The sequence below is a fragment of the Nyctereutes procyonoides genome, unplaced genomic scaffold (genome assembly GCF_905146905.1).
Source record: "Nyctereutes procyonoides isolate TBG_1078 unplaced genomic scaffold, NYPRO_anot_genome, whole genome shotgun sequence".
Taxonomy (NCBI): domain Eukaryota; kingdom Metazoa; phylum Chordata; class Mammalia; order Carnivora; family Canidae; genus Nyctereutes; species Nyctereutes procyonoides.
The window spans coordinates 3126941-3146668 of NW_026575037.1; the positions used below are offsets into that span (position 1 = coordinate 3126941).

Sequence of the window (19728 nt, forward strand, 5' to 3'; positions counted from 1 at the left end):
ACCTTTCCTCCCATCTCTATTCCCACCTCCGATTAGTTCACCACATGCCCTCTGCAGCCCCCCTTCCTATCTCCCTTCCTACCTGCCGAACAGTCAGGGCCCAGGTAGCCGTCTTCACAGAAGCAAAGCCCCTCCTGGCAGTGACCTCGCCCGCTGCAGGCGTTCAGACACTGCCGTTGACTGCAGTCCTCCCCCATGTAGCCCTCCTGGCAGAAGCAGGTGCCATTGGCGCATCTCCCCTGCCCCGAACAGTCCCCGGGGCACCTCAGCTCACTGCAGTCCTCGCCTGTGTAGGGCTCTTCACAGACACACTCTCCATCTACGCAGAGCCCCCGGGAGCTGCAGTCTGTCGGGCACCGGAGCTCAGAGCAGTCGCCCCCGCTGTACTCGCTGTCACAGACGCACTGGCCGTCCACACATACGCCCCGGCTGGAGCAGCCCAGCGGGCAGTAGGGCTCGGAGCAGTTCTTGCCGAACCAGCCTTCATTGCAGATGCAGCCGCAGGACTGGAGGCTAAAGTTGCCGTGGCCACTACAGTGAGGGATGTAGTCCAGTTGTCCTGGAACAGTCAAGGAGAAGGTCAGAGGGCAGCCGTGGCACATCCCATAATTGGCACATGGGGAGAGGTGGGCAGAGACCTCTCCTCTCTCTCTGGTGTTTGTATGGCTGAGAGTCAGGCTCAACCTTGTTTGATACATAACCAGTTCCATAAATATTTTCACACAATCTGGGTTGCCTGTGCCTAGCCCAATGCTGGGAGCAAGGATGAATGAGATCTGGCCCCTTGTTCCCCAGGAGCTCACCTTCGGTGTGTCCTTGCTTGGGTTTCCTTAGAAGTCGACTTTGGCTGGGGACTTAGGTCAAGGTGATTTATTAGAAAGTTCTCCCAGGAGAAACCCATCAGGGAGAAGGGGAGATCGGGGAAGGAGGAGCCCAAGCCAGGCAAAGAAGGCAAAATCCCAGGGAGGATTTTGGGTTTAGTCCTGCAGGGCACTCTGGCCACAGTGCAGGTCACACCTCACCATGGCTTGAGGGCTGTCCTGGGGTGGTATAAGCACTCAACCTCTTCCCCTGTCTCCTTGGTTAGGCCACGGAGGTTCCCTCAGCCCAAGGAGTGTCCCTGACAAAGATGCCCAGGAGCTGGCTGTGGAGACTGATGGAGACCCCAGGGGATAGGCTGAGCACCGAGTCTCCTATGCAGGCCAAGGTCATATGCGCTACAGACCAGTCCTGCTCCCTCTCCTTTCTGCCTTCTAACCAACCCTGCTCATTTATCACAGCTCAGCACCAGGGTCACTTCTAAGGCTTCTCATAACTTCAGTATCATTTAGTTACTGTTTGCTGTGATCTTTCTGGATTCTCTGTATGTCTCTGTCCTAGCCCTTCCCACGCTAGAACTACAGTGGTTAATTTATCTGTCTAATATGAGTGAAATAAACTAATTAAGCATATACGAGCCCAGAACCTGCTTGGCATCCTTCTCTGCAGTTGACTCTGGGGATCTGAAGTCAAGTAAGTTCTATTCTTTTTTATTTTAAATTTTTTTTTAAAATTATGTATTTATATGTTCATGAGAGACATACAGAGAGAAGTAAAGATACAGGCAGAGGGAGAAGCAGGCTCTGTGGATCCTGATGCAGGACTTGATCCCAGGACCCCAGGATGACACCCTGAGCTGAAGGCAGACACTCAACCACTGAGCCCCCCAGGTGCCCCCAAGTTATATCCTTTTTAAATTCTGCCACTATACCTAGCCCCACAGTCTGTAAGGACACTGCACTGACTCGGTTTAACACGGTTCTTGCTTGTGGATTTTTCACCTCTGCCGGGGAGCCTGATGGGAGAAAGCCCTCTCAGAAGCTGCCCAGCTCCCTGGGAAGCCAAGAGTTCATGTCCATGGACACCTATGACTTCCCTGTATTCCTCAGCTCCACTGAAAAGGCAAACTGTCCTGAAAGTTCTCACTGAAGAATGGGAAGAATGGGAGACTGAACAAGTGGACTTTATCTTCTCTTCTTCACATTGTTTATTTACAGTTTTGGTTTTGAGGACGAGAAAGAGGTGAGAAAACTTGTGAAATATTTTGCCACTCAGAAACTGCCCCTAATTTGGGTGTGCTTCAGGATGAACATGTCTGATACCCCTCTGGACGTGCAGGCTGCCCAGGCTCTGCTAAGTGTCATCCCTGCCACCTCCTGCTTCTTCCCTGTGAAAGCCTTGAGATAGTTTTCACCCTACAGAGGTGAGGTACCTTGAGGTAGTTTTCACCCTACAAGAGAGTAAGATGAATCCCTCTTCCCATTAAAGAATGAATGGCATGGGTCTAAGGTGCCTTCTGGATGAGCACGAAAGGGGACTAACATAATTTCTATTTATTAAGGGTCAGCTGAGGGCTGCCTGGGTGGCTCAGTTAGTTTAAATGTCTGCCTTTGCTCACATCGTGATCCTGGAGTCCTGGGATTGAGCCCCACCTCAGGCTCCCTGCTCAGTTGGAAGTCTGCTTCTCTCCCTCTCTCTCCCTTTGTGTGCTCTGTCTCTCTTAAATAAATAAGTAAATAAGTAAGTAAGTAAATAAATAAATCTTTTGAAAAAAGGGGGTTAGCTGGTAGCTGTTGCTTAAATGGTGGTTACCAGAAACCAGGATTTCATCTGAAAAGCTCAAACTTTATATGTAATAATCCCTGTCATTGTAGTCTATCAGCATTTGTAGGTGGGGAAGGAAGGCAGGGGCTATGTAACTTGCTTAAACACCAGCTAGTCAGTAGCAGAGCCAGGGTTTGAACTCAGGGAGTCTGGCTCTGAAGATGTAATGATTTCTCCCAGAGAGGTCAGCTCCCTAGTTGGTAAGTGTTTCTAGTCAGGGGATGGGTGAGGCCAGAGGTCAATCTCCTGGACACTCAGCCTTTGGGGGCGCGGCATCAGCTCTGCGAGCAGGTGTGAGTCCGCATGCAGGCACATGTGAGCAGGTGCATGTGCATGCATGCACACCCATGTGTGTGTCTGTGGAGGGGGCTGGCACCTCCAGCGGGCCGGGGAAGATGGGGCCAGGTCCTCTGCGACCTTAATGACTATCCTTTAACTCCGATGGGAGCGAGGCTGAGGCTGAGCGAACAGAGCGCCTGCCTTCTCTAGTCCCTGAGGTGAACATGGAGAGATATCAATCCAACAGCCTGTGAAAACCAAAGATAAATGAAGACAGACACCAAATTCCCTGCTCGCCACAGAAGTTGCTGCGCTGAACCGATGTACCATTCCCTGACTCATCCCCCCCAAATCAGGTTAATGTATTTCAAACCGGCTGAGCCTTGTAGAGAATCCCCGCCCGAGTCCCCGGGGAAGGCCTGCATTTAGATCTGAGACAGTGGCAGAGAGCTGCAGACGAGCCAGCCAGCGCGCAGGGGGACGAGCTGGACTTGGGGTGCGGGGCTGCCCCCCTGGCGCCCTGTCCCTCCCTCCACCCCCCACCTCCCCAGCCTCTGCGAGCCCCCAGCCCCTACCTGTGGCGGCGCTTTCTGGGCAGCAGTTGGTGGTGCACTGGTCCCGCAGCAGCGACACCTCCCTCTCCAGCATCTCGATCCGATTCAGCAGCTCCTGCAGCACCCGGGCCGAGCCGGCGCACGGGCAGGCCTTTTTGGGGAGGTTGATCTTGTGGGTGAAGGTGACCTGGCTCTCGCGGTCGGACGTCTGGCCCGTGTACTGCGCCAGCGGCTCGTCTTCGGTGCTCACGTCCTGCTCGGCCGAGGCCTCCAGCCCCGAGGAGCAGAGGCTGTCCAGGGGCACGTTGATGTTGTACACGTGGTTGAAGACCATCGGCTGCTCTTTGCCCGAGGCGTTGTAGCTGGCCGCCCCTCCTTCCTCCTCCACCGCCTGTCCCTGGACCCTTTCGGTGGTGACCTCCAGCTGACACTCGGAGGGCTTGAGCAGGGAGCCCAGGAGGATAAGGTTGACGCCAATGAGCATGTTCTTCAGGACCACCGTTTCCCCGTCCACCCCCATCCTCTCCGCCAGAGCTCAGGGTTCAAGAGCAGCCTGCCGCACACAACACGGAGTTGGGGAATCTGCAAGAGAGATCGAGGAGTGAGATGACCCCTGAGAGCTGTGCCGAGCCACCACGGCTGGGGACAATCCTACACAGCTAGAGAATAGGCAGTTAAGACTCTTCACGGGGAGGTTGAGAAGCCTGGATAGTGGCTATACCAGGGTCACAAAAACCCAGCGCTTTGTCCCCGGGACGGATGGATTCCTGAAAATGGACACTGCTTCTGCAGAAGGACATTTTTTTTAAGATTTTATTTATTTATTCATGAAAGACACAGAGAAAGAGAGAGAGAGGCAGAGACACACAGAGAGAGAGGCAGAGGGAGAAGCAGGCCCCATGTAGGGAGCCTGATGTGGGACTCGATCCCAGGTCTCCAGGATCACACCCTGAGCTGAAGGCAGACGCTAAACCACTGAGCCACCCAGGGATTCCCTCAGAAGGACATTTTGATTTCCCAAAAGGCTTATCTAGAATGCATGCATCAGACCCTCAAGGGGGGCCAGTGGGCCCAGTACATAGGACCCGGGAAGGATGTTGACTGGGGCTCCGGGTATAGGCTGTTCCTTCAAGGATTGCTCAGAGCTATCAGGTTTGGGTGAGAAGTATGAGGAATGGCACCATGGAACCTCAGGCGTACCCTCATATTTTCCCACATATTTATTAGCAAGGGCCCCACCAGCCACTTCAAAATAACTTATTAACTCCTCTAAGCTCATGTATTCAATACAAGTTGACTTTAGAATAACCAACCAGGCAGATAATATAGTTCCAGGTAATTGTGGTTGTTAATAATCCTTGGGTATATTTGTGATTATCGGGGACTGTGTGAGCCCAACTTTCTTTTAATCTTCTCATTAGTTTAGTCCCGGTGCTTTGTGACCACGGGGTGCCTTTCTTCCGAGGTCCTGTTTAAATTGTTAAAATAATGAATTAGCTCCTCTGCTGATTACCTAGTCACCAAGAACCAGAGCCAACGATAAATTTACTATAATGCAAATCAGTTTTACAGAAATTAATGTTTCTTTTTTATCCTCCATGTAAAAGAGGAAAGAGGCTTACAAACTCTGGTTCTAAAGGTAGTGTTAGAGCTTCTAAGAGGATTAAAGTGACTGATGGAGTACGGCTAGCTCTGACTTGAAGAAGGCACGAATGATGGCTAACACCTACTGACGGTGCTCGGTGTCCAGACAATGCTGTGCAGCTTGCACGTGATCTTCCTGGCTCTCAGGACAGCCCTCGGAGGGGGCCAGGTGATTATCCCCATCCCATGATGGAGGCACTTCTGCCTCACAGACTGAACACCTGTGTTCCTTAACTGCCGTGCTCTAGTGCATTCCTTGAAAAGCATGTTCGATTTTTTTGTTGTCTCTAATGAAAAATTGTGTTAATTCTAGGATCTTCCTGGGGAATATTGCGATTAGGAAGTTTTGCTAGGGTCAGATCCAATGTCCCTTCCTCTGTGAAGCCTTCCCCTCCCACTTTTTCCCTTCTGTCCTTTGATCTGCTCTCCCTAATGAAGCGATGTTAAGCCCCTCTGACAGCATTTCCCACACTAGACCTGCGTCCCCTTCACCTGTTTCTCCCCACCCGGACTGCTAAATAGATTCTGACCAGACCATGACTTATCTGCAGCATCTGATGTGTGCCGAGGGCAGCAAAAGTGCTCAGTACGTGGCTGTTTGGATGAATGAGTGGACGCCTGGAAGGATGAATAAACAGATGAATTAATGAGTAAACACCCAGTGAACAAAGGGCCTGAATCATTCTCCAACTTATTTTATCTCCTTCCATTACCCTCAGGTTATGCCCTATTGTTGTCCCTTTCAGTTCAACTGGACAATGTCTGAGGGTTGATTTTGGTAGGAGTAATCTGCAGAAGTGACTAGTACAAAAACCGTGTCTCATTACTCAGCCTTTATGTTATATATTGGACCATATAATCTGTCCCTATTTCCAATATGAAGAGGAAACAGAGCAGAACTGTTAAGATCATTGACACTGGAGCCAGACTGGCTGGGTTCAAACCCAGCTCCTTCACTTTTTAGCTGTAGGAAGATCATTCAGCCTCTATGTGTCTCTGTTTCTCTATCTATACAATGGGGATTATAAGAGTAACTACCTTACAGAATTGTAGTGATGATTGAGTTATTATCTGTATAATACTAACCTAGTACCTGGCATTAATTAAAATAAATAAATATGGTTTGCAGACCAGTGGAATAATTGTTCTGATTCTTCCCCTATCCAAAGATTGCCCTGAAATCACTGGAAGGCACAAGAAATCTCATCCATTAGTGGATGGCAGGAAAGCCCAAACCTAGCATGCCCTTGTTCGAAGAAGGGTGAGGATCTTGGAGTAAAGTGGGAAGTGGCGATCCACTGGTCACATCCAGATAAGGTAAATCAACCTAGGGGATAGACAAGAGTGAAGTGTCTGAACGAAATTGCCTTCATGGCTGTAAACTCTTTCCAAGACCTTCAACGTGAAGTGTCACTGGCTTTTCATTTCCAGGTCCTCCAGCCATTGCCTCCTTGCAGGGCCACTTCTGCCCCTCTGTCACTGAATGCTTCCCAGGAATGGCTCTGCTGTTGGTCATTGACACTCACCCTTACCTGAAGGCTGAGGAGCCTTAGCTATCTCTTCTACTAAACTAAAGTTGATTTGTGTGATCCATGTTGATATTGTTGAATAACTTTTTTTTTAACCTGAGAACTGTAAAATTATCATGCAAAATTCATAGCACATAATGTACATTTTTTTGCACATAGATGACACTCCGTAAATAAGTGAAAGAATAAATGATATTATACATGGAAAGGAAGACAAGTGACAGGAAAATCAAGAAGGAAAAATGTCAAGTCCTACACTTAGATCCAAAGCAACAACTACAAAAGAATCTATGGAGAGAAAGATTTAGCTTCATGTGTGAAAAACACTTAAGATCTTAGTCAATAACCAAATTTACTATGAGTCAGTTGACAGCGTGATATTTGTAATCTCTGAAATCTTATTTAAATTTAGGTTTTATGAATTAAAATACACAATGAAGGACAAGCAGGGGGCTGTTTCGCTCTGTACTGCACTGACCATTGATCACTTCTGGGTGGCTAGAGGTGTTGAAGGGTTTCAGTCTTGTCACATGAGAGGGAGGAATTTGAAATTTGGATCCAGAGAAGTGCAGATTCAGGAGGTACACTGGTTCCTTTTTCATTCATTTGACAGATATTTATTGAATACCTACTAAATGCTGGTTCCTTCATTCATAGAAGTTGCCTTCTAGTGGGTTTGCACTTGTGTGTGTGTCAAGGGGAGGACAAACAATAAATAAATAGTAAAAAGAATTGTGTGCAGGTAATCTTTGGCTTTTTGAAGGTTTGCATTATGCCACCTTGCACTTAGGAGAGACCTATATTAGTTATGAAAAGGAAATTTTCTTTTAGGAAATTAGGCAGAAAGCAAAAATACTGTTCAGCATTGATTCTGTAGTGCGCTATTATAGAGGCAATGCACACCCCAAGCAGGGAGTGTGGCCCTGCCAGATCCCTTCCTGGGAACGACAGTCATCAGCTCAGCATCAAGTTGTGGGAGCTTCCAAGTGTGTCTGTGAGCATTTGTGCTTTATCTCAATTTATTCTGGGCATCCATTAGCAAGATGTGTCCTAAGGTATTAGAAAAGCCTAAGAAAGGTTATTTTTTGGGTCTGGGAATGCTCAAAAACTTTTCCATATAAATTAATGCTACATGCTTCTTTTCTTTATGCCATTTCAACTTATGAAAGCTTTTAGGAACACTGTACTTGCAGCTAGCAGGGAAACCTATATATCATATATAATGTATCATGTAATGCCTATCAGATGATATTTAATGTATGATAATGTAACATTCATTTGTGTGTTTGTATCAGCAAGTGTTAAGTGGAGAAGAATATAAGATGAGAGGCAGGGGAGATAACAGTGTAGGAGAAGTCATGCCGATATTACAGGGCACAGTTAGGGAAGACTTCTCTGATAAGGTGGTGGCTGAGCAGGGACCTCAAAGAACTGGAGTGGTTAGCCAAACAGATGGTGGAGGAACAGCATTTCAGACACAGGGAACAGCAAGTATGAAGGCTCTGAGTCAGGAGCTGGCCTAGTGAGTTGAAGGGACAGTAAGACTGTGCCCAAGTGAATGAAGGAGCAGATATGGGGAGATGAGGTCAGAGAAGTAGTGGGGGCAGATCAAATATGGCCTTGTAAACCACTTTAATGACTCTGGTTTTTACTATAGCTATATGGTTATGGTTCTAAAATGCATCCTCAACCAAACACTTCTTATGACCTACTCTCCATCCTTGAGAAACTCTCAGTTTTGGGGGGAGATGAAAACACACATAAATAGAATAACTGTGCAATGTGATAATTGCCACGACCAACAAATACACAGAATGCCCAGAGAGTGCTGCAGGTAATACAACTCAGTCAGAGGTAGCAGGGACAGCTACACAGAAGAAGTGGCAATATTGTCAGCGCCCTTCACCAACTATTTCTAACCTAGTTTTCTAGACACATGGTAGGACTACATTTTCTGGCCTCCTTTTGGTTCAGTGTGGCCATGCCACTAGGACTGGCGATCACTTCTCTGGAAGTGATGTGTGTCACTTCTGGGCTGGTGCATTAATTGGTGATGAGAGACCATCCAGGGTTCTCATCCTCCTGTAGTGGCTGGCACTGTTCAAGAAGGTAGCTGTCTTCTCAGTCTGGGTCCCCGAGTGACGACAATAAACACAGCGCCCCCGGTGACCCAGAGTGGATGAACAGTACGTGAGAGAGAAATAATCTTTTGGTTTTTGAAGCACAGATTTTGGTATTGTTTTTTCTCCACAGCATAACCTAACCTTTCAGGAGATGATTCTAAACTAAATTTTAACGGATTACTCTTTAGGTAGAAAAAGCAGAAGTGTGTCATACACATAGGACATTGCATTTATTAGAACTCTGACATGTGCAAGCACGTGCTTGCTCAATCAATGTATTTGGAAGGCTGTAGAATACTGAAAGATTGGACTTTTAAAACATATATTTTATTTATTTATTCATGAGACACACACAAACACACACACACACACACACACACACACACAGAGGCAGAGACACAGGCAGGGGGAGAAGCAGGCTCCATCCAAGGAGCCTGGTGTGGGACTCGATCCCGGGACTCCAGGATCATGCCCGAGCTGAAGGCAGTGCTAAACTGCTTAGCCACCCAGAGATCCCCAAGATTGGACTTTTATACAGCAAAAGGTCCAAGGGAAGTAGTTTCCACCAAGTGGAGTCATGTACAAGGAAACAGATTTTGGCTCCATATGAAGAATAGCTTTTCTAACAGAACTACTGAGTTGCCATGGTGGGTAGTGAGTTCCCTGTCACCAGAGGTATTTAAACACAAGCAGAAAGCCCTGAAGATGGGCTCTCAAGCATTACATGAGAGGATGGACTAGAATGAACATTACAATCTTCTTCTTCCTGATACTTTATGAACTCATGTGGATTTGAGGAGTCTACTCACTATAAAACTGTGTTAGTTTCCTAGGGCTGCTGTCACTAGTCACCACAACTGAATAACTTAAATCTATAGGACTTTATTGTCTCACAGTTCCAGAAACTAGAAGTCCAAAATCAAGGTGTCATCATGGTTGGTTCCTTCTGAGTGCTCTGAGGGAAAATCTATCCTATACTCTCTCCTAGCTTCTGGCGATGGCTGGCAGTCCTTGGCATTCCTTGACTTATTGATGGGTCACTCCAGTCTCTACCTTCCTTGTCATCTTGTCTTTTCTGTGTCTCTGTGTCTTCACATGGTCATCATATTGGCTTGGAGGCCCATCACCCTAGTATGACCTCATCTTAACTATGTCTGCAGTGACCCTATTTCCAGAAAATGTCACATTCTGAGTACTGGGGTTAGAATGTCATCCTATATTCTTTGTAGGACACAGTTCAACCCAGAACAAAACCAACAGCTAATTAGGCATTTACTAGGCATCAAGCTAATGTTTTCTAACATTATTGTATTCATTCCTGACAACAATCCTATGAACTAAGAAGGAATGGTATTTAGGAGTCAAGATATTTAGCAACTGGCATGGCTTGGGCCATAGCCAATCAGAAGGAGACACCAATCAATCAGCCCCTCGGTAAATAGCCACTAGGGAGGGCTTTGCTGTGATTTTCCTGCTAGATCCTCTTTCTTTCCATTATTTGAGACAAGGAAAATGAGCTTCAGAAAAGGCTAAGGAATTTGACCACGATTGCACAGCTAATGAACAGAGGAGCCAAGACGGAACCCAGATCTTGCTGACCATAGTCTATACTCCTAACTGCTGTATCCAGCCAGCTTTAATTAGTGGCCACATACCACTCTCATGAAAAGACTCAGAGCTCTTAAAAATCAACACTCTCCTCTCCTGGGATCAGATTGAGGACATCTTGACAGCAATGACTTTTAGCTTAATGTTTTCTCCACCAATGCAGGCGGCTACCAGAGAAACTGTGTTAGTCTCTCCTGCTGGAGGGAAGGCTTGTCTGATGGCTCTTTATTTAAAAGTGCCCAGCCTCCACAGTGTCCCAAAGAATCAAGAACAATTCTAAACCAGTAAACCTTGATCTTAAGAGGATTTGGGGGACACTTTAAAAATGTGTCCTTTCCAAGTAGTTATGGAGACCAGGACCTACACAGGCTTTCGCCGGCATGCCCCCACCCAGCTCAGTTACAAGCTCCCCCTCTCCCTCCCACCCCCAACCACACTACAGGCCTCTCTACTTCTCTCTTGGGTCTGCGCATCCATGCGGCTTAGGTGGCTGCGCTGGGGGCTGGCGGAGACGGAGGGTGGAATGAATGGCATGAGGGGCCCCATTTTTCTCACTTCATCTGATGTTGCTGAAGGGGAAGGGGAATGAAACGGACGTTTATTTGATGCTGACTGAATAAATGTGCTCTTGCTGTGCTAAGCTCATGTCACTTAATTATTTCCAAGTGGCTTTTCTTTCTTAAGTCCCTGAAACCTCCACTTCTGGTTTCCTTCTCTCCCTCCACCTCTGTTCCCAACAAAGAATGTTGACTGTTCTGCACGTGCTCTCTCTCTGTGGCGCTTTTCAGTGATGCTGGTAGACAGAAGTTTGCAGCTTCCTCTGAGGAAGGCCAGGCCGCATCCCATGGCATATCCAGGAGCGCTGCATTTGATATGCTTGCCATCTTTAAAGGGGCCTCACTTGCCCAGGGACCCATGACCTGGCTTTGTTGCGACGGGATGGCTTCACCTGTAAGCTAGATGCAGGATCTGTCACCAGAGGTGACCCAGGATGGAGGGGACCAGCATCCCCTCATGGCCTTCCTACCTCTCAGATGGTTCATCCCACTACAACTAATGAGACTGCAGGACGCGGGCCATGAAGGGACAACCAGAGCGGCAATGTGTATATGCATGTCGGGGGGACAGGAGGGGACAGCAAGTGGAAGTAGAGGTGGAAAAGGAGGTGGAGGAGGCAGAGGAGGTGGAGGTGGAGGAGGATCAACCCAAAGTGTGCCAAGCTGGCTAGTGGATTGGACAAGACTCCTACAGGCAGAGAGAGCAAATGTAAACACCCGGGCCTCAGTGAGACACCAGCACTCGTGAGCAAGACAGACAGCTAACGACCCTCCAAACGAGAATGCAGTGGAGTTGCAGAGCTTCGATAGATTGATAGGAAATTGGTGTGGGGACATCGATTCATTTCCTCCACCCCACTTCTTTATCAGTGTAATTATCAGGGCTGGCCCTGGAGGTGTCTCCGGATAATTTGAACGAGGCACAGAGCAGGGGGCCCCGCCGGTGAGCTCGGCCCTGTGGCGGGCATGCTCGCTCCTTTTTGGGCCCAGTGGCCAGAGGCCGGTCACCTGGCTGGGCAGCAGCCCACGGCCCAGCTCAGGATGGTCTTCGGTGGCTTTTCCTTCCCGTGGCCTCCTGCACAGGCCCTCTCCTGGCTTGCTTGCTTCACCTGAAAGAGCTTTGCTGTGGTTGTGGGAAAACACACCCAGAGAAGGCAGAGGAGAGCTGGGCTCCAGAAGGTGGGGGTGCGGGGTGGGAAAGGCCGGGCCGGTGACCAACAGTAAAAGCCACTAGTCACTCAAACCGAGGCTATGCCTTTGGGGTTTTTCTTTTTTCCCTTTCCTTTCCTTTCCTTTCCTTTCCTTTCCTTTCCTTTCCTTTCCTTTCCTTTCCTTTTTTCCTTTTTTTTTCCCCCAAGACTCAGAGGAGATGCAAGAGGACGGGCAGAAATACCTCAGGAAAAAAACAACAGGAGAGAAAAAAATGAGCACGTAGGTCGTTGGGCTGGTGAGCAGAGGTGATTTCCAGGGTGGCCAGAGCTCTGTTTGGATTTTCTAGCTTCTGCCAATCTTAGTCCCCTCCCCACCCTGTCCCTGGGGGTGATTTATAAACCAGAATTGTATCTGTGGAAAAATGACACTCTTTTGGTACCTTTTTTTTTTTTAGTAAGAATTAGTTTAAAAATAGTTCCCTTCTTGCTGTTGGGATGCTCTGTCACTCGGAGAAAGAGGGTAATTATGAAAGACGAGAGTGTAATGTGATTACAGCCGGCCCCATTGTGTCAGGGGAGGCTTCGTCGGGGCTGCCAGGAGGGCTCAGGGCCCCGCTGTCTGCCTCAGCGCTGGGCCTTTATTGGGCCTGTCAGATTTCTGAAAAGAACCTGAGGGCAGAAAACTCCCCGCAGACAGGTCCCGTGGCTGGCCCCGAGCTGTCAGCAAGGACATGGAGTGCTGTGGGAGGGGATGCAGGGCCAGGCCAGGGTGTCCACCCCCACCAGGCCTGGCCATTGCCTGCTCCTGCACGGCGTTCCCCTTGGGGTGCCTACCCATGCTGTTCAGACTCCAATGCGACCACATTCAGTTTTCAGCACAAATGGTCACCCAGTATGTTGGTGGCTTTGGGTGAGTGTGGCTGAGTGAAACCAAGGTGGCGGGACAGGCAGTCCAGCTCCTGGTCCCCTGCCTGGCTCCATCTTGCACTCCCTCTGAGAACTCTAACTGACTGGACCTCCCAGAGCAAGGCCTTCTTCATCCAAAATAATGGGTCTTGAATATCAGCCATATGAATGATACCAAGCAAGTAATGAAATCTCCTGACCAGGGGGACTTAGGTGGTTCAGTGGCTGAGCGTCTGCCTTTGGCTCAGGTCGTGATCCCAGGGGTCCCTAGCTTGAGTTGGCATCAAGCTTCCAGCAGGGAGCCTGCTTCTCTCTCTGCCTATGTCTCTGCCTTTCTCTCTCTCATGAATAAATAAAGTCTAAAATAAAATAAATAAAATAAAATCTCCCAATCAGAGGCGAGTGGGAGGTTATCCTAGTTTGAATTCCTACTTTATAATACAGCTGGTGAGGCAGGGCAAAGTTTACACCTGAAGGCACTCATTCCCTTCTGGGCAGGTAGAGGTGACAGTCTGCTGTCCAGTCTTGCCCATAACTTTTGTTAAATGGAGATTTCATTTAGCTGAGAATGTATTCAATTTTTATAGACATTAGATAACTCTGTGGAGTATTTGAATATATGTATATAAATATAATATATTAATAATAATGTATATAATATGTTAATAGATTATAACTTAGTGATATGTTAATACATAAACAATATATTATAACATCTGTAGACTACTTGAAAGCATATAATATAAAACATTAATGATGACCTAATATATTCCATGTTAATATGTACTGTGATTATTAACATAAATTATTACTGATATGAATAGAGTGTAATAATATATAATATTATATAATAAAACATTTATTTATATTTATTTTTATTTTTGAATAAAATCCCATTTAATTCTCACAACAGTCCATGCAAGTATTCCCATTTTATAGATGAAACTTAAAGTATGGAAATGATTTGCCCAATTACACATAGTTCAGTTAGAGCTGAGCTAATTCCTGAGTCATATTTCCAGACTACCACTTCAGTCATAGATGTCACATCCCTAATTCATCACCTGCCTCTATCATTTGGAAGTGGGTTGAATATAAATAATACATTCCAAATCAATGTCCAGCCTTTTGGTCACAAATTCTTCCAAGAGTCTGACCTTTTGCTATCATTAATATCTATTTTTCATCAATGTTTCCTGAGCTGAAAGAACAGCATATCACCATTTGCTGTTCAGTTATTTTCCTTGAAGAGTCATACTACTTTTCATTTTTCTCTTCTTTACATTTAATAAAAATGCAAAGATGGGGCATCTGGGTGGCTCAGTCAGCTAAGTGTCCAACTCCTGTTTTTGGCTCAGGTCGTGAGCTCAGGGTTGTGGGATCGAGCCCCATGTGGAGCTCTGTGCTCAGTGGGGAGTCTGCTGAAGATTCTCTGTCCCTGGCCTTCTGCTCCTCCTCCACCTGGCTCACGCTCTCTTTCTCTCTCCCTAAAATAAATGAATAAATCTTATAAATAAATAAAAATGGAAAGAAAATTACCTTGTGAGAGAATCTTCCCACCAAACTACATCCCAAATCAATGATATCTATTTCCTACTTAAGTTACCCCTGAGGACAGAGAGAGAAATTGGTTTGACACATAAGAACAGTTTCTGCTCTCATGGGGCTTACAACCTGATTGAGAAGACTAGACTCGTACACATGACACCAAAAGAAAAAGCAAGGCAGTCTGTTTTTTCTTATTACACTGAAGATCCTCATGTCGAGTATAACAGGTGTCTCTCACAGAGTTAACTGTGGGAATAGTGGCCAGAGAAGGCTTCCTTTAAAAAAAAAAAAATATATATATATATATATATTTATTTATTTATTCATGAGAGACACAGAGAGAGAAGCAGAGACATAGGCAGAGGGAGAAGCAGGCTCCCTGTGGGAAGCCCTATGTGGGACTCGATCCCAGGACTCCAGGATCACGCCCTGGGCCGAAGACAGGCACTCAACCACTGAGCCACCCAGGTGTCCCAAAGAAGGCTTCCTGAAGTGGGGGTCCCAGTCCAGATAGAAACAAGGGGTTCTACTTTAGAAGAGGTGTGGAGGGCCCATAGGGAGAGCAGAGGAGTCAAAGGGCACAGCATAAGCAGAGTTTATTGGAGCCCCAAGGCCAAAGGCCAGGTAGTTCTGCCTCTGAGGAGACCATCTTCAGTCTTTACAAAAACTTAAAATCAATTAAAACCAGGTTATGGAAAGAACACCTGTGTGCCTCTTAGATAAGGGAACTGGCCATGTCTGCACTGATTCTAGCGCTTGACGTCCATGGACCAGTGGGTCCAGGAGGCCAACTCAGGGCCGTGCCAATTTATAAATGTGAGCTCTGAACTTCTAATTAATTATAACCATAAATGTAGGAATTGTTTGCTTGAGCCTTGGGCATTGAAACCTTTTAGAAACAAACAAATCTTAGGAGTAGTCACTTGCAAAAATTATACTCACCCACATCCACAATACTAGATAATTCATCCACTCTAAAAATGCCTAATGACAGATTCAAATATCAAATTCATGCTGTTTCCAATTATATGATATAACTATGTTGGAGTCAATCCTTCCAGCAGGGACCAAATAATTGCTTTCATATCGGATATCCATTAATTTCTTCAGATGACTTGTATATTGGAGGTGGCAACTTATAAAAGTTCAGCTCTAGAGGTCTAAAGGAGTTATTTTCTTCATTGTATAAATTATGTCTCTTAGAGCATGAAATAGCACCACCCTGACCCAAAGACTACACACAGGTGAATTATATTTTCTAGAGCATGAAATAACATCATTATCTGCTAACCAAAGTTTGAAGAAGCTCTGAGAGTACTGGTATATGGAGCACATCTGGCTTAATTAAATTCAGTTATATGCTGATTGCATGCCAGCAACTGGGCTAGGTTCCATTTGAGATGTCAAGGGTGAGCTAAAGAATTCTTCGATAACTCTCTTCATACCTGGGGTTGGGGGGGTAGGTATTCACAAACCAAGAATAAACAGGAGATTATGATGAGTGCCCTATTAGAAGTCTGAGGGACATCCTTTGGTGAGCCCAGCAGAAGGAAGCATTTCAATTGCAAGACTCTCTAGAGAAAGCTCAGTGGGGAGGTTGGCCTTGAAAAATTAGAAGGATTTTCAAGGGAGGGGGCAGAGGAAAAGGCAGTTGTGGGGAGAGAGGGGTAAGAGAACAAGGAAGATTGTGCTTGAGGCAGGTACCATCTCCGAGGTGCTGGCGCAGGGGTGTGTGCGCGTGTGCTCAGGGACCAGGGCACCCAGTGGTCAGAGAGCCTTGAGTGGCATCTGTAGAAACTTGCCCTGTTCTGCAATGACCTGTCGAGCCATCAGTGTGTTTTAAGCAGGCCTTGACGTGATTAAGAAACCCTTTGACATCTGCTGCTGCAATTGGCGCCAAAGATGAATACTAATCTGCCAAACTCAAAAGATTGTTTGCTTGTCGTTTATCTTATTTTGCAGTTATTTAGTCAGTAAGGCTCAGATTAGCTTTCCTCATTACTTTTGAGAGTGGTTTTTCAGGGTACATAATTTCTTAAATTCCTTTGCTCTCACTCTGTCTTGACAAAACACATTTTGCTCTCCATTAAGTTATATGGCATCGTCCTTGTTCATTATTGTTAAAAGGAGGCTCCAGTGGAATTGCAGTGTTATTTTATTAACTGCTAAATTCAGGATATGTATTGTAAAATATTGGGCTTTTAAATGTTTTCTATCTGAATAAAGAAAAGAAGTGACCATTTAGCTACAAGCAGCTGCTTTTCTGAGTGGGCTCCGGGCGTGGCCAGACTGCCACGGCTTTGGTGAGCAACACATGCCAGAGTCCATGTGTGGTCCATACGGGGTACAGAAAAGTACAAGGCCCACTGAGGGTGCAGAATGCATCTGGTAGGTTGGGGTTTATCCCTGCAATAACTTGTGCATGGTGTCCTGTTCCCTTAGACCGGAACTCTCCTTCCTCCCTGACAGGAGAAGGATCCTCCATTTCCACCACCACGGGGCTGACTCCCTCTCCCAGCACACACAGTTCCAGAGCGCTTCCATGGTCCCCTCCAGACTCTCTGTCCACCCTTCTCATCCCCCATCTCTCTCCCCAGAGGCTCCCTGGTCCTGGCCCTGGATCTTCACATTCAGCTGGAGAGGGAGGCCCAGGAGGATAGCCACAGCTGCAGTGGGAGGAGAAGAGTGTTGGCTTCCTCCTGGGAGGTGGCTCAGGCCAGCTGTGCCCCTCTCAAGGTGACCTTCTCTATACCACTGACTCTCTTCTAGGTTCTAGTAACCTCTCTGCCAGCTCCCGTCACCTCCTTTGGGCCTTAATGAAGGTAACAGCTCTAATCCTACAGGTCTGGATGCAGTGTCCTCACAGACTGAGCATGGCTGTCCAGTGCTCCTCCCTGCAGGGACCCACAGAGACCCGGCTTCCTGGGGAGAGAGGTTTACCCCAGGCATTTCCTCCTGTCCCCAGTTCTGCTTACAATTTACCTGTCCTCTGTGACTCATTCTATCAGTAGTCAAATGCCAAAGTAATACAAGGTACAGTATTGGCAATAAATTAACACCTTCCGAAAACCTATTTGGAGACAGGTAGGCCTTAGACCATAAATAACAGTGACATTTTCATTTGAACAACAGCCTCATCTAACCTAACAGTGGACATGGTTCAGTGTGGTTTCATGCAGTCACAGAGAATAAGATTCATCGCCTGTGAAAGGTTTCAGCATCTTTTCTCACACTGATCTCTCTACCTTTCCCCTGTTGAAAAGTACTAAAAGGAGCCCGAGGACCAAAACACCTGGCATTTGTGGAGCTCCTTATGGTTTTACAAAATGCTTTCATAAACATAATCTTGGATCATCCTTCTGTGAATTTTGTAAAGTACAGAAGGTAGATATATTGCTCCACTTTACAGAGGAATAAACTGAGGCTTATTTCTATGGATAACATGCTGTGAGGCTGGTATTAAAGAAATCAAGTGTTTTGAGGGTAAACCTCTGTTATCTATGGGGTTGAAAGGAATTTGGCTCACATCTCCTTGGGTTTGTTTTTCTTCAGGGAAATTGGAGAAATACAGTGACATTAAAAAAAAATAAAGGAATGGGTTTATTTCTCCATAAAAAAATACGTCCTATAAATTAAAATAGGAAGATTCAGCCTTCTACTTTATCTACACTTTGGTCACTTACAGGTGCTTTAAGGAGCAGCTGGCTGGGGTAGGGGCAGCGGGCTCACCAGCATTGATGTCAGCTGCAGAGCTGGAGGTGGGAGGCGGCCTGGCAGCCCAGGTGCAGAGTAAGTGGAGAAACCTAAGCTCGTCAGTGCCTAAGGAACTTCCCCTGTTTCCCTCTGTGGATTTACTCAACAGCTCTCCTCTCCTCAAGGGCTGTGGGGGCCACACCCCCAAGAGGCTCTCAGATTTCCCTAAGAACAAATCAAAACTGGATCCTTTCTTTGGGGTTTGTAAATAGGAAAACATATCCCTTTGATCCTGGTTTGCATTATCAAACAGGATTCCTACAGGGAAATCATTACAAGAGTTCCCCCTGCTGAGTGAGATACCAGCTGATCCTTTGAATTGGAAGCTGAAAGCTGGTGAACCATTTCCTGAGCCAGTGCTGAGAATTTTCATGCCTTTCTCCATCAGGGGCTATGTTTGAAGACAATTATGAGGTAGGCAGTGACATGCCCTGGTCCTGGTCTGGGATATGACACCTTCATTAGTCTAGACCCACAAATGTGTCTAGAATGACCCAAACTTTTGATCTGCGAGATGAGTCCATAGTTGCCCTTTCTCTAAAATAGTAAGATCTCTGGGCTTTTCCTAGAAGACTGAAGATATGGTGGGGTTTGTCCAAACCAGCTGCATTTGATTAGGATGGGAAACTCCCCACCTCCTCCAGCGAAGCTAGTCACATGTAACCATACCACCCAGGGTTTGTGCATTGTACCCCACCTGATATGCGTGCAGGACTGTGTTGTGAGATAAAAGGAGGGCTTTCTTTGACACATACATATTCCAAGCTCATGCCAGGCACTCTTCTAAGGCCTTTGCATATTAACTCATTTAATCCTCAGAGCAACCATATAAGCTACTACGGTTGTCCCCGTTTTATAGATGAGGAAATTGCGTCACGGAGACATTGAGTGACTTATCTAAAAATCACAAAGCCTTTAAGCGAGGGCACCAAGATTCAAACTTCTTGAATGTTAAGAGTGGACCTAGAAGCTTTCACGCAAGAAGGAATTTGTGACAATGATCTCTCTCTTGGTTCAAGTAGAACTGGTTACTACAGTTAACAGGATAGTTATCTGTAGAGTTGCCTCCTCCATGCCCCTGACCCCCAGCTGAGGGTCCCCAGAGGGCAAGTCTATCATCTACCTATTTTTTTGCCCCAGCATATAGTACAGATGCTGTAGTCTAAGGGGCTTTTTATCTAAATACATATGGACATACACTTGTAATGTTGTTCCAGCCAGCCTTACCAACCTAGGTGTCCACATTTTCCCCCAAATTGGTTTTCCCTGTTTCCAGAGTTTCCAAAATTTTCCTCTGTGCTGTATTATTACCAAGAGCTGTCTCTGGGAGTGTATGAGGTGACCCGGAGGGGACCAGGGACACGCTGTCCTGCTAGCTCTCAGTATAGTTTATCGTTAGGGTAATAAATGTCCTGCCTATCCCTTTCCAGGCT

At 46.6% G+C, this 19728-nt stretch overlaps 1 protein-coding gene across 1 annotated transcript in view; it reads right to left on the bottom strand.

Moving 5' to 3' along the window:
* TNR (tenascin R) overlaps nucleotides 1-19728 on the bottom strand; it is a 403205-nt gene that overhangs the window by 80070 nt on the left and 303407 nt on the right. Inside the window, exons 3-4 of the mRNA XM_055319547.1 lie at nucleotides 3498-4058; nucleotides 83-559 (exon numbers count right to left, since the gene is read on the bottom strand). Of these exons, the coding sequence (XP_055175522.1) occupies nucleotides 83-559; nucleotides 3498-3996 (976 nt within the window). The 5' untranslated portion in view covers nucleotides 3997-4058. The remainder of the gene's footprint in view (nucleotides 1-82; nucleotides 560-3497; nucleotides 4059-19728) is intronic.